We start from the raw sequence: 14,718 nt of genomic DNA on the forward strand, positions 1-14,718 counted from the left end.
AAGCTACTGCAATGTACATGGGGTAAGCAACATGGCTAATCAGAACAACTATACTACATTTCTAATTGAAGATATTTGCTAATATTATTATTGCCAACCACCTTGGATAACATTTTGTACATGGCATCTTTAAAATGGAACTGGACCGTAAATCTATAGTCATAAATAATCCACGTAATGAGCAGTGGTCAGAATACAGCCCACCCCAGGTGAGGCCATCTCCATCATGACACCGGATCCCCCTGATATAGTGTCTGGAGGAATCCTGAGGAACAGAACTAAATCGGGGCCAATGACAATGCAAGAAACACCACATAGAAATGTGAATCCAATATCAGACTGTTCGGTGCCACACTAGTCCACAGGTCATCTATGGTACTGCAGTCCAGCCCTATCGAGTTCGATTGTGCTAAAGCGCATTACCAGACAGAACCTGTCCTGTTCCTGGGTAAAAAAAAAGCAGCCATGTGGTTCCCATCTTAAACCTCAAAGTCTGTGAAGCAAATATGAAGGCAGATCTGGCACCAGACTTTACAATACAAGCTGTATACATTATTAGTTGAATCTTGTAGGCCTGATGAGACTAGTGTATTTACTTTTAAAATCAACGTCAAAATGGCTGTATCCTTTGGAGACACTGAAGAGCCATCACCCACCTTGCTTGACAACTCCTCAGTGTTCCTCCTTCCTGTTGCTGAACATCCACAGATCTAGCTTGATTGACAGCTCCTCAGTGTCCCTCCTCCCTGCTGAGATCTCCACACTGCTCAGTTCAAGCTGCAGCTGTCAGCCAGACTCTCAATACACTTGAACTCATAAAATGCTGATCTTAATACCTGGATTATAAAGTTATTCTGGCATGGATTTTCAAGGTAAATATACCGGTTTCATCAGGTCTAATTGATTTATTTAATAATGTGCCATTAAAATCTAGTGTCAGATTCAACTTAAAGGAAAGGCTTTTCTAGACATCCTCTACCTATTATACGGGACGGAACCCCTACCCCTCTATTAACCAGAACGGACAATCATTGTGATCCCTCTATAAGGCACTAGGTCATATTTTACCTGCAGAGTCGAAAAAGTTCATGAATATCTCTAGGGACCTGCCATGGGGGCTGACCAAACAGGACATTACTGTACCATGAAAAGTAGTGCCATGGGGACATAAAGGTATTTTTGGCTTCTGAATCTCATTTAGGAGAGCCAAAAAGCGGAGGCGTTGCCCATAGAATTTGATCGGAGTTAAAAATCCTGCCACCGACAACTGTAAATAAGGACTTTTATTAAACCTTACAAAAGTTATAACTTTTTTTTTTTTTACATTCGTTTTCATGAAAGCAGAATCCTAAGTGCTCAGCCGACAGTTGGGTTTTGCTTCAATAGTGAGTAGGCAATAATCAGTGATCAATCGGAAATATTAGTAAAAAAAAAAAACACATTAGAAACGCTCATGTTGAGGAATACACGTACAGAAATGGACTGTAAAAAGGTTACACTATCCCAATCCTGGGAAAAATAAAAACGTTTGCAGGTATGTGGAAACCATCACCAAGTAGGTCACTGACAGCAGTAGCTTGCTGACTGTTTTCAGTTAGCAACAGAAGAAAACATCCATATCAAGTTATACCTGGGAAAGTTTGTGAAAGGGTTTGGACTTAGGGGGCCACAGTATTGTGAATTCACCGGTGACTTCCCAGCTTCTCTGTCATCCAAGGATCCCATTGATATACTTGAACAGTCACAAGAGAGGTAGGTCCACAAGTATCGTCTGGAGCACGGCTTTCCTGTGCATTAGTCATTTCCACCGTTTCTGTCTTGGAGAACAGCACTGAGAAAGTTTGATTTTTATGGAAGACGTTTCTTGCTTCTTTTCGGACCTTTCACATAATTAATAAGCTGCGGACTTTATCATAAGCTCCAAGGAAGATAAAACCTCCGAGACTGATTGCGGTAATTCTTGGCACAATACCGGCAAATAACCTGAAAAAGGAAAATCAGATTCATTAAAATTGCAGATAAGTCCCAGTCTGCACATATGAGAAAATCATACCTACAGGACAGAATGGGAGGGCACCACAATGGTGATGTCAGAATGGCAGTGGATTTACCAATTAAGAAATGAGTCTTTCATTATTTTATGTCAAAAATATTTTTCACTTCACCCACTTAGTGGTGGAGTATTAACAGAAACCATTTTTTCTGTGGGACTATTACCAAGTTGATATTTATATGGGTCCCATCCTGTAATTTATAGTTTTCAGGAAGGTACCGCTATGGGGTCTGCGTTGGTGCCATCCTCTCCCACTGAATAGAATCAATACTGATTCTACATAAGGCCAAGCTTATCGGTGATTGGCAAGAGTGTGAGCATCTTCACTAACACCATGGTGGACCACTGCGTGGCTCAGTTTCGACTGTTTATTCTCCACCCCCTCCAGTGTTAAAGTACAGAAAAAATGAAAATCTGAATCCCATCACTGCTCTGCCCCTACAGGGATGCAGAACTTTAAAGAAAGGAGACTGATGGCATTAACCAGTACCAGCAGAGGGAGCCCTACTTATAGCTCCGCCTCTTCTGTTCACACCCCCGCTTAGTACAAGTTTCAGATTCACTGGATTCTATAAATTCTCATATATTACACTTGCATCTGTTCTTTTTTTTATGCAGCCCACACTAAAATAACAACGCCATAGAAAGTGATGGATTTGGTGTAACGTTCATCACTTCCATTTTTTTGTTTGCTAAGGAATCTGTCACTTGTTATTCCGCCCCTCTGGTTTCAATTAGTGGGTCCACTTTTTTTTTTTTTTTTTTAGAATCTTTTCATCAATTAGAAACTCCACAAGAACTGTGTTGCCTTTTCTAAAGTAGAACCAGGCCTCGCTTGTAAACAGGAATTGGTCGTATGCGCTGTTACACTCAGACTATTATTTAGTCCTTGCATCAATCACCAAATTATAAAAATAATAATAATAAAAAAAATAATAGTGCGGAGGCGAGTTATTAATAGCTCTGGAATTTTGTGGTACGGAGTTCTGAATGCGGAAACCCGGGCAGTAGACTGGACAGTGCATGGCGGGATGAGCAATCCTGGCTCTTGATTTTTTTTTGGTATTTTTTAAAAGGGATGTCGGGAGGACCAAATAAAAGTTTTCGCGGTAGCTTAGTATGTTAAAAAAAAAAAAGAAAAAAAAACCCAGAAAACTAAGCTATACTCTCCTCCCGACGCCTTCCGGAATTGAGGGAAAGGCTGCCCTATGGTCTACCTTTACAGAAGCAGGAAGTAGTTGACTTCAAAGCGGCCGCAGGACTGTCGAGACCTGTGGTGTGCCGTGGGGTCAGTTGACTTCTTCAGAGCATCAATATTGAGGAGGCTGACCACTGATGCCTGCAGTCCTGCTGCCACTCTGTGCCGTGACTTGAGATGAGCGAACGTGCTGGGATAAGGTGTTATCTGAAACCGCTCGGGTGCTTAGTGACTTCGAGTCCCCGCGGCTGTTAGCCCCAACACATGCAGGGATGGCCTGTTGAACAGCCGGGAGCTATGCAGGCGCGGAGACTTGAACATATTTTTCGAGCATGCCGAAGACACTCGGTTAGCACCTTATCCGAGCACATTCATTCATCACTAACGGTGACATCTTATTGATACACATTCGCACACTGTGTCCTCAAACCAACACAGCTTCACTAACCCACTCGACTCTGCAATTCCAAAAGGAGCCCGTTTGCATGCTCGGTTCTGCTGTACCAAGGTGCCAGCTCTGCCTTTCCATGCTCAAGGTGATATTCAAGCATATTTAACTTTGCTATTCAAGGTACCATCAAACCTATCCAGCTCCCCTTTTTTCCATGTGCTTCCCACCATATCCAAATCCGCTCTTCCACGCTGCTCCAGGTACTGACCCAGCTCTGCTGTTCCATGTGCTCTCCAACACCATTGGTCAACGTTGCTTCTCCAGACCTTCAGCTTATGGAATTCATCAATCCAGGTGAGGCACAATTCTGAGACTCTAATATGGTTTGGATGATCCTTGATTCATACTTTTCTAGATGACCATCAAAAATGGTGGTAAAAAAATGGACTTCTAGGAGGGTCAGCCTTCTCAAAGAAGCTGGGATTACACAAATGTAAAGGCTATCACAGAAAACCTGGTCTGGATTCGGGGGAAAGTGACTTCAGTTATTAAACCTTCACTGGCCGAGTTCCAGCACGTGTGCACTTCTCCGGCGAAGACCAACATACAAGCCCTTGTCCATAATGGTTTTGCATGGTCTTCAAAAGTAATCGGCTTGCCATAGTTAATGGACATATGTAATTGACAGGCGAGACCCTGCGCTTGCCCTGGTGACAGAAAGTTAATGCAAGCTAAGAAAAACAAATGGTTAAATCCCATCGTTTACCAGTTAAACCGCTCTTTGCTTCGAGGATTTTTCTGCGGATCAAAGTGAAGAGGAACTAAGTGAAATCAGATCTATTTTTGCAGATTTTGCCATATGGAATGTATAAGGAAAATAGCATAATTGTCCGGCCAGGGTACAGCTGGCTAGACGGCTGAAATCACATAATTGCCTAATTTCGCATCTCTGTAAATGTTCTACGCGTTACCCTTTCTGGTAGGTCAGAGTTTACCCGCTCTCTGTGTTCACACTCGATGGCTGGGGGCCGCGTGGCACCCGCCTATAATCCTCGCTCTGATCACGCTATAATCCGATGGATGTTTATAGGCCAATACATCTGGTTTGTAGATAGACCGGACTCCATTCCGAGGAGCTCGCTTCTCCAGCCAGTTGGGAAATTGCTGAAAGTGAACTCCTTCTGGATGGGAGCGATTGCTCTTTTGGGGAGTCATTTATTTTTTGGGGATCGGTGCAATGTAAAACAGTAACTTAGGGCAGGGGGTCCTTGTATGCCATTGCTCCACCAAAGGCCTGGGATATCTTGTTGATGGCTTGTAGATAGACCGGACTCCATTCCGAGGAGCTCGCTTCTCCAGACGACTGGAAAATTGCTGAGCGTGAACTCATTCTGGATGGAAGTAATTGCTCTTTCGGGATTTTGGGGAGTCTTTTTTTTTGGATCGGTGCAATGTAATTTAGGGCAGGGGGTCCTTGTATGCCATTGCTCCACCAAAGGCCTGGGATATCTTGTCGATGGTTTGTAGATAGACCGGACTCCATTCCGAGTCGCTCACTTCTCCAGCCGATTGGAAAATTGCTGAGCGTGAACTCATTCTGGAGGGGAGCGATTGCTCTTTTGGGATTTTGGGGAGTCTGTTTTTTTGGGGGAGGATCGGTACAATGCAAAACAATAGTTGGGGGTGGCCTTGCATGCCATTGCTCCACCAAAGGCCTAGAATGTCATGTCGATGGTTTGTAGCTTGGCCGGACTCCATTCCAAGGTGTTCGCTTCTCCAGTTGGTTGGAAAATTGCTGGAAGTGAACCAATTCTGGATGGGAGTGATTGCTCTTTTGGGGAGTCTTTCTTTTTGGATCAGTGCAATGCAGAACTATAGTTTGGAGGGGCCTTGTATGCCATTGCTCGACCAAAGGCCTGGGATGTCGTGTCGAATACAGGAAGAGTTACTGCAGCTCCATTCCCTTCCAACGGTAGTCATCCTGGAAATGCCGTGATCAAGCTCAGGACACAGTCCAGGTCGGGGATGTCCCACTCCTACCAGGGAATCAGAGTTTGGGACACCCCCCTTTAATGTTCCAGATTCATCCATAAGCTACAAGGTCACCAGAAATGATGATGGTGGAACGGCTAATTCCTTCCCTGCATCTCATGGCTGCCTGGTGCACTGGTGGCAGGTACACCGGCGCCCAGGAAGCGGGAGATGGAGAGGAAGGGAAAAAGTCTTCTCAAGAAAGTTTCAGGAAAACGTGAAGCGCCCGAGACGTTCTGTAGTAGTAACCACATACCGGTGTCTTACCCATTTCATGTACAGGCAAACGAACAAAATGTTAGAAAATAAATGTATATACGGTAATAAACTCAGAATTCAGAAAGGACAGTAATCTCCAATAGATACCCAGTGAGGCCGTGCGTTCTCCAAACGTCATTGAGCGCCAGCAGCACGTTTCCGCCCGCAGTACTCGATCCAGCCTGCAGGAGGGAAGAAAAAAAAAGAGAATTTAATCTGCTCACATTCAGAATTGGAATATTTATTTTTCTTCACATTTGAATTAAAATTTGATTTCCTTCTATACTTCCAACATTATTGCAAATACAGTATATGAGAGGAGAGGTAATTCATCGTACAGATGAAAAGAAAAACAGTAAAATCTTCCTCTATTTCCCCTTTCTACAGGCTAAACTACAAAATAAGAACAATTCTAGACCATTTGGTAAAACTTTAAGATCGGCTTCTCAGTGTCAGGCTCCTGAGTGCAGCAGTAGCCCTCCTCCTCCTCCTCCTCCTCTGCTCCATCTACTATACACATCCAGGCGCATGAAGCTCCAGCCTACAGGTGAGCGCTCATCATCAGGATAAAAAACATTAATTTTCTTGTTCCAGAGGCATCTGTCTTATCAAATGGACACAAGAACATACTGTAGTAGATGGGCACTGCCAGAAAAAACAAAAAACAAAGTTCATTTGCGCTCCATTTTTCTCATTGCACTCTACGGCTCTGTCGAAATCCGGTTGGAGCACTCAACGGAACGGCCAAAATACAATGTAAATGTTGCGGGAATTTACCGATATCTTCTAGTTGTGGCCTCAGCTCATGGTCCAGGCGCGTGACCGAAGCAGTGACTGCTTATTACTAAACCAGCCCACTTGCCTGTCTACACATCAGTGAAGGGGGCTGGCTTAGGCATTTACTTAAGCACTCATCCAGCCCCTTTCTCCCCATTGCTCCAGTCACAGGCCAACAAAAATAACATTTTCCAGTGTCGAACGCAAAAAATGGAAGCAAGGGGTGAAGATCTGAAGCACCTGACCTAGTACAAACTAGTATAAAGATAACTTCTGACTACGGTTCTGGTCCCTGGAAAATCCCTTAAATCCTTGATAAAAAAAGGGGAGAACTTTGGGTTTCACCGCTGAGATCTCCAGCAATCCCAAGAATGCGGGTCTGCAGAATGATTGTCCCTGTACGGTCCCATTAGCTCCATTTATTGTCTATGTGACTGAAAGAAAAAGCCGAGAGCGGTACTTGACGACTTGCCCATGAACTGAGTAAGGCGTGTTCAGACTGGACAATGCAGACCTCCCGTTCTTGGAGCAACCAGATCCCCAGAATTTAAATAAGGACATAACTTTCAAACTTGGGAATAACCCGTAAAAGCTACGTTTTAGGAATTGACTTCGCAATATGCACACTGTCAAGATTTCGCTCTGTTGCTAGCTCGAGATCTTCATACTTCAGTCACTCGCTAATTATCTTCTCAATAAAACATTGAGAGAAGCAAGAAGGCAAGGCTCACAACCACGCACATCTCAACACTTGCAGTTTTGTGATGACAGATCGAGCTGGGAACAGAGGAGAATCCTGAGAGTGTGCATATTACAGTCACATAGGGTGGCGTCAGAAATTTATGTTGCATCCTGAAGACGTGATGCATCTTGTATTGGCGGTAGGACCATCGTGCTTCTTTACCTTTGCCAGCATTATACGGGTCTTCGCTACGTCAAGGGGGGTCGTAACCGCAGCTGCAAAACCACCTGAGTAGTAAAAAAAAAAGAAAGACACAAAACAAATAAGACCTTGTTGGGGATTGATCTTACGGTCCAGTTCCCACAACCTCTGCCAAGACGTCTTAAAATGTGATGTTTATATATAAACTACATCAAACATATGACGGCTAGTTCAGCTCCTGACCGTGAAGGGCCGGTTCTCGGGGGCCAGCGTTCTGCTCCTTTTCGGCAGCAGTGTAGGCAAATTTTATATAGGTTACACATGTAAAGAAGAAGAAGAGTGTTCTCATTCACTCCCTGCAAACTCATAGCTTCAGAAAAGTTGGAGAACTTTGCATCGTACAGTGATTAAAGGGGGTTCTCTGGTTTCATGTAAATGAAAAGGAACTGTAGAATTTAAAAAAAAATGGCCGCTTTCTTCCAAAAACAGCGCCATCCTTGTCCACAGGCCGGGTCAGGTATTGCAGCTCCATAAAAGTGAATGAGGCTGAGCTGCAACACCAGAAATAGTCTATCGGCAGGTACGGTGCGGTTTGGGAAGACAGTTGCCGACTTTTTTCTAATCCTTGTTCACTTTTTATATATTGTGACTTCTTAAAAATGTCCTGAGACCCCCCTCCCATTACTGAAAACAGCTTAAAAATGTCCTGAGACCCCCCCTCCCATTACTGAAAACAGCTTAAAAATGTCCTGAGACCCCACCGATCACTGAAAACAGCTTAAAAATGTCCTGAGACCCCACCGATCACTGAAAACACAGCACTTAAGTGCTCAGCCCCCTCATGCGCGGGCTGAATAGAAAGTCTATGGGCCCAATTCGTTATTGCACTGGAGCCACTGGCGTTTTGCGCCATATTTTTTAATTTGCGCCTCTTTTAATGTGTTCATCAGTTTTGGGTCTTCCAGATGTTTTCTCTCTCTATACATCACTTGCAACTTTTCGAGAAGTCCCAATTGATCGTAAAATATACTCCAGTCCACCCACCTCCTGGAGTGTTTTATCTGCCCCCTGAAATATCTGGGTGCAAATTTTGTGGCTTTTTTTTTCAAGGGACTTGGCACGATAAAATTGCAAAAATTATTTTGTGCCATTTTTTTTTAAATCAATCTAGTGCAAAGAAATAATACTTCAAGACAAAAAAAAAAAGAAAAAAATGAAGAAAAGTTAACAAAAATAAATAAACTGCTACTGATGAATTGGGCCCTTCAGGTCTGTAGACAGCTTTGCGCATGTCTAGGTAGGAGCTATGCTCTTCGGGGGAGGTTCCAAACCTGGACCCACCCCCGCTTTAGAGGGGATAGAATATATTAAAAGTGAAAAAAAAAAGTTACACTTTCAGCCTCATTTTTCTGATTGGGTCCATCGAATTTTCTTTTTCATTTTCTTAAAATGTTGCCCGTTTTGGGAATCCAATATTTCTGGAAGATTTTCTTTTTGCTGATGTCCTGCTGCTTCTCAACTGCCCAGATGTTTTGTCCTCCATTGTTTTTTGCATAGAAGAAGGGGGTTCTTTTTTTTTTTTTTCAGCCTGTAGGCGCTTGCAGCAAAATTTTTCCTCCCCTCCTGACACTATTTAATCGGCGCTGCTGTCAGAGATGTCACCCGGGCGGTGAATCATGGCCTTACTGAGAAAGCCCTGAAGAGCCGCTCGGGGCAGACAGCTGCTCGGTCCTTCTCGCCACTCTGCAGCCTTTTAACGCAGAGCTGCGCCCTCTCACCAGGATTACAATTGGGGGGGAGGGGATGATTGACACCTTCTCGATCTTAACCAAAGCAAATTTGTCAAAAAAACAAATTGGTCGTCTTTCATCTTTTTTTTCTCACCTATTCTGTACGGTGACATCCGGACGCTAAACAACAACTTAGAGAGAATGCGTCCTAAACAAACCGGCTTCTCGAAAGAATGCTGCACGCCCGAACCCAAGACGCTTTTTTTTTTTTTTTTCGCCCTCCTCGCTAATGTGTTTTTCCCCCCTCTTTTCCTAAGTTTCTCATATAATCCTTTGCACCTGCAAAAGCTCCACAGACTGCAGACTGCCAAGAATCGACCGGACGGCTCTGCTTCCATGACCAGAGATCCTGGAATTAAAAAAAAAAGAGAAATAAAAATGCATAACAAAAAAAACAAAATTAAAAAATGGAGGAATGTTACTGAATGTTTCAGATCATCTGCGAATGGTTCGATTTCAAAGATGGGAACTGACGTGGAAGGTCGGGCAAAGCATTAGAGGTCAACCTTGGGAAAAGCCTCGACTTGCCAGATGTTGTGGAACTACAACTCCCAGGCCAGTAGGGGGCAGCATTTATGGATTACACCCAAACAACGAGTAATATAAACAGTGACATAATAAAAAAATTAAAAAAGTGTTTATTAGATACGTATTAGAAAAGTATGTTACAGTAAAACAATTGTAGTCTTAATACATTTTTCACATTTTTCTCTCCCGGATTTAATTTTTCACCCGATATTTCAGACATTTGCCTCCGTGGTGACAGCAATAAATGTCATCGGGGGATTTAAGTTAATTAGGTTTTTAAAGAATCATTACAGTACGGACAAAGAGTTTCAAAGGAAATATCACTGCTCTATTCACTTCTATGGGAGCAGTAGTGAGCATGCTCAACCAATACACAGTGGATAAGCATGCCCACTACTACCTCATTTTCGGGATCCGTGTTGGTCCTAGTAGTCAGATCCCATTGATCACCCATGCTGTGATTAGGTGCTAAATGTTGCTCATAAGACAACCTCTTTGTAGTCGTAGTCGACTGTTTTAGCTCTTCTGATTATTTTCGGATTGTATTTTTTGCTTAATTTTTACTATGATTTTTCATAAACAGTGAGGCAAAAAAGTATTTAGTCAGTCAGCAATAGTGCAATTTCCACCACTTAAAAAGATGAGAGGCGTCTGTAATTTACATCATAGGTAGACCTCAACTATGGGAGACAAACTGAGAAAAAAAAAATCCAGAAAATCACATTGTCTGTTTTTTTATCATTTTATTTGCATATTATGGTGAAAAATAAGTATTTGGTCAGAAACAAACAATCAAGATATCTGGCTCTCACAGACCTGTAACTTCTTCTTTAAGAGTCTCCTCTTTCCTCCACTCATTACCTGTAGTAATGGCACCTGTTTAAACTTGTTATCAGTATAAAAAGACACCTGTGCACACCCCCAAACAGTCTGACTCCAAACTCCACTATGGTGAAGACCAAAGAGCTGTCAAAGGACACCAGAAACAAAATTGTAGCCCTGCACCAGGCTGGGAAGACTGAATCTGCAATAGCCAACCAGCTTGGAGTGAAGAAATCAACAGTGGGAGCAATAATTAGAAAATGGAAGACATACAAGACCACTGATAATCTCCCTCGATCTGGGACTCCACGCAAAATCCCACCCCGTGGGGTCAGAATGATCACAAGAACGGTGAGCAAAAATCCCAGAACCACGCGGGGGGACCTAGTGAATGAACTGCAGAGAGCTGGGACCAATGTAACAAGGCCTACCATAAGTAACACACTACGCCACCATGGACTCAGATCCTGCAGTGCCAGACGTGTCCCACTGCTTAAGCCAGTACATGTCCGGGCCCGTCTGAAGTTTGCTAGAGAGCATTTGGATGATCCAGAGGAGTTTTGGGAGAATGTCCTATGGTCTGATGAAACCAAACTGGAACTGTTTGGTAGAAACACAACTTGTCGTGTTTGGAGGAAAAAGAATACTGAGTTGCATCCATCAAACACCATACCTACTGTAAAGCATGGTGGTGGAAACATCATGCTTTGGGGCTGTTTCTCTGCAAAGGGGCCAGGACGACTGATCCGGTTACATGGAAGAATGAATGGGGCCATGTATCGTGAGATTTTGAGTGCAAACCTCCTTCCATCAGCAAGGGCATTGAAGATGAAACGTGGCTGGGTCTTTCAACATGACAATGATCCAAAGCACACCGCCAGGGCAACGAAGGAGTGGCTTCGTAAGAAGCATTTCAAGGTCCTGGAGTGGCCTAGCCAGTCTCCAGATCTCAACCCTATAGAAAACCTTTGGAGGGAGTTGAAAATCCGTGTTGCCAAGCGAAAAGCCAAAAACATCACTGCTCTAGAGGAGATCTGCATGGAGGAATGGGCCAACATACCAACAACAGTGTGTGGCAACCTTGTGAAGACTTACAGAAAACGTTTGACCTCTGTCATTGCCAACAAAGGATATATTACAAAGTATTGAGATGAAATTTTGTTTCTGACCAAATACTTATTTTCCACCATAATATGCAAATAAAATGTTAAAAAAACAGACAATGTGATTTTCTGGATTTTGTTTTCTCAGTTTGTCTCCCATAGTTGAGGTCTACCTATGATGTAAATTACAGACGCCTCTCATCTTTTTAAGTGGTGGAACTTGCACTATTGCTGACTGACTAAATACTTTTTTGCCCCACTGTATACGTATATTTTATTTTTTAATTTAAAAGGCATAAAGAATGTATATCACTTAGGAGTATACACCGAAGAGAGGAGACTTAATTATCGTGTCCGATTTTGTCCACCCAGGACAGAAGTGCATGGTGCTTGTTCTCTAGGTATCCGGTTTTGCCACTCAGGACAGAAGTGCATGGTGCTTGTTCTCTAGGTATCACCCCCCTTACCTTTACCATGACCCTCGGGCCAATCCCGATCCTCTTATCTAATAAATACACAGTTTCTCCAAGTTACTTGCCACCCAATAATAAAAAAAGATTAGGACCCATCAGGGCTGGGTACCCTCTCCCCAAGGGCCACATGATCCGCCTCTATGGTGTGAATATATTAATCAATATTAACCAATATTTCAGACATTTTGAAAAAAATATCAGGATGTAAACACATTTTTACTTGTGAACGATAATCAATCCTGACATCACCCAACAGTAAAGAGAAACAAATGGAAATTTGCACACGCTAATCCCTTTCTGACAGTTAACAAAGACTTATAAATATCAGGGTTCCTGACAACGCCCCGGGGCGAAACTTGTGCTAATGTTTAATTCGTTACTCCGTGGATATCACTGTACCGTGTCACTGCTATTTACCAATGTAAACTCACCCTTGGAGAACCTATCGGAAAGTATTCATTAAATGCTAAAAGGGAAGTTCCATCAGCACAAACAATTTTTTTTTTGTAAATAGTTTGTTAACATTCCTCTACAATGAAAAATGAAGCTAATTTGCTACCAGTCTTCCTTGAAAGACTTCTACGGTTTAGTGCACGCAGTTTCTACGCAGGCCCATGTGTCAGTCTCCTTGGCAGGAAAGTACAAATAAAATATGACGTAGGGAACAGAAGAGAATCTGACTACAGAGTGGTTTGTTTGTAGTCTGTAACCATGGAGACCAATAGAATCTTCATACAGAAAACAGCACGATATCTTTTAACCAAAACTTTCGGCAAAGTTTCTTTATTTTTTTTTTTAGTTGCTCCAGTTCATTGAAGTTAAAAAATAATGAACGGCTACAAAGAGCAGCTCGGAAGGACTCCACATGTCCATGTGTTACACTGATTAACCCTTGATTTGTCAGCAGATTACAAATTATTGTTAGGGGACCATCGCTGATACAAGTTATTTTCAGGAGGTCCTTCAAATTGAAAATCCCTTAAAAGGCAGCCATCGAAACTTAACCTTCTTTCCAGAGTTTTCTGGCACCTCACTCTTCCGCGTATGGAGGTGAGAGACAATGATGATGGATCATAGACAAGTGCACCTCATTTCCGCATCTGGAGGCGAGAGACGCTGATGACGTTGCATCAGCAGGTTCCCGATATATTCACAGCTGGTAGTTCTCTTTTATGTGTCGGACTGACCTTCATTGGTGCCTCTTACCTCCCAATGCAGAACTGAGAGGCCCAAGAGAACCTTTAAAAGTGACATCAATGGCGTATCCACCGCCTTCACCAATCTCCGGAATGGTAGACTTCTTTCCTCCCCGTTCTGCCTTGTAGAGATGACGTGTTCTACAGGCTCGGCTGTTTTCAGATCTTCCATATGGGAGATCGGTCACGTAGAAGTGAACGCTCGGCCTCCTCTCCTTAGTAGAGGCCCCTAAACACCACACATTAAACCATTATAGGTTTCCTCTAGAAAGTGACATCAATGGCATATCCACCGCCTTCACCAATCTCCGGAATGGTAGATTTCTTTCCTCCCCATTCTGCCTAGTAAAGATGACGTGTTCTACAGGCTCGGCTGTTTTCAGATCTTCCATATGGGAGATCGGTCACGTAGAAGTGAACGCTCGGCCTCCTCTCCATAGTGGAGGCCCCTAAACACCACACATTAACCCATTATAGGTTTCCTCTAGAAATAGCTTCCAAGTCTCTCCACTCTACAGATTCATGGATAATATAAATTAAATGTATAGGATTCACCGGACACCCGGCGCTGGAGGACGGCGCTCTTCCTATACGTTGGCCGCAGTGTTCATGAAGTGCTGGAGTTCTTTCCTTGGATTGTATGAGAAGCACAGAGGAAGCCTTTGAGAAGCTTCTGGCTATGAAAAGCTTTTCCCCATAGAGCACTTACGGATGGTTCTGGTAACAGCTTGTGTTTCTGGGGAAACTATTTAGCGGAAGAACTAATGGTCCTGACAAAGTGACTGCGACGGCACAAACCGGTGACATTCCCATTGTGCGCCTGACGGAGGGGAGTGGATCCTATTCTGCTGCCTGCGCGATTCTGTGCTTCCTCCACGTGAGCAGCATTGGAAGCGATCGGGGTGCGACTGCCAACATTAACCCTTCACACCGGCTGCACGGGGCGAATGGTCAGCTTTTCATTGCCTTTTAACTAGTAGAAAAGTTTACTAATAGTGGTGAGCGAACGTTCTTGGATAAGCTGTTATCTGAGCATGCTCGGGTGGTAACCGAGTGTCTTCGGTGTGCTCGAAAAATATGTCCGAGTCCCTGCGACTGCATGTCTCGCGCAAGTTTGACAGCCGCAACACATGCACGGATTGCCTAACAAACGGCCAATCCCTGCATGTGTTGCAGCTGTCGAACAGCCGCGGGGACTCGAACATATTGTTTGAG

General features: G+C 43.5%; 1 protein-coding gene across 1 annotated transcript in view; it reads right to left on the reverse strand.

Annotated features, from left to right (window-relative positions):
• Positions 1–1,264: 1,264 nt before the first annotated feature.
• Positions 1,265–14,718, reverse strand: part of SLC25A26 (solute carrier family 25 member 26) — a 117,008-nt gene continuing 103,554 nt past the window's right edge. Inside the window, exons 7-10 of the mRNA XM_069736558.1 lie at positions 9,661–9,730; positions 7,613–7,677; positions 6,040–6,113; positions 1,265–1,983 (exon numbers count right to left, since the gene is read on the reverse strand). Of these exons, the coding sequence (XP_069592659.1) occupies positions 1,884–1,983; positions 6,040–6,113; positions 7,613–7,677; positions 9,661–9,730 (309 nt within the window). The 3' untranslated portion in view covers positions 1,265–1,883. The remainder of the gene's footprint in view (positions 1,984–6,039; positions 6,114–7,612; positions 7,678–9,660; positions 9,731–14,718) is intronic.

This window comes from Ranitomeya imitator, chromosome 8, assembly GCF_032444005.1.
Source record: "Ranitomeya imitator isolate aRanImi1 chromosome 8, aRanImi1.pri, whole genome shotgun sequence".
Lineage (NCBI taxonomy): Eukaryota > Metazoa > Chordata > Amphibia > Anura > Dendrobatidae > Ranitomeya > Ranitomeya imitator.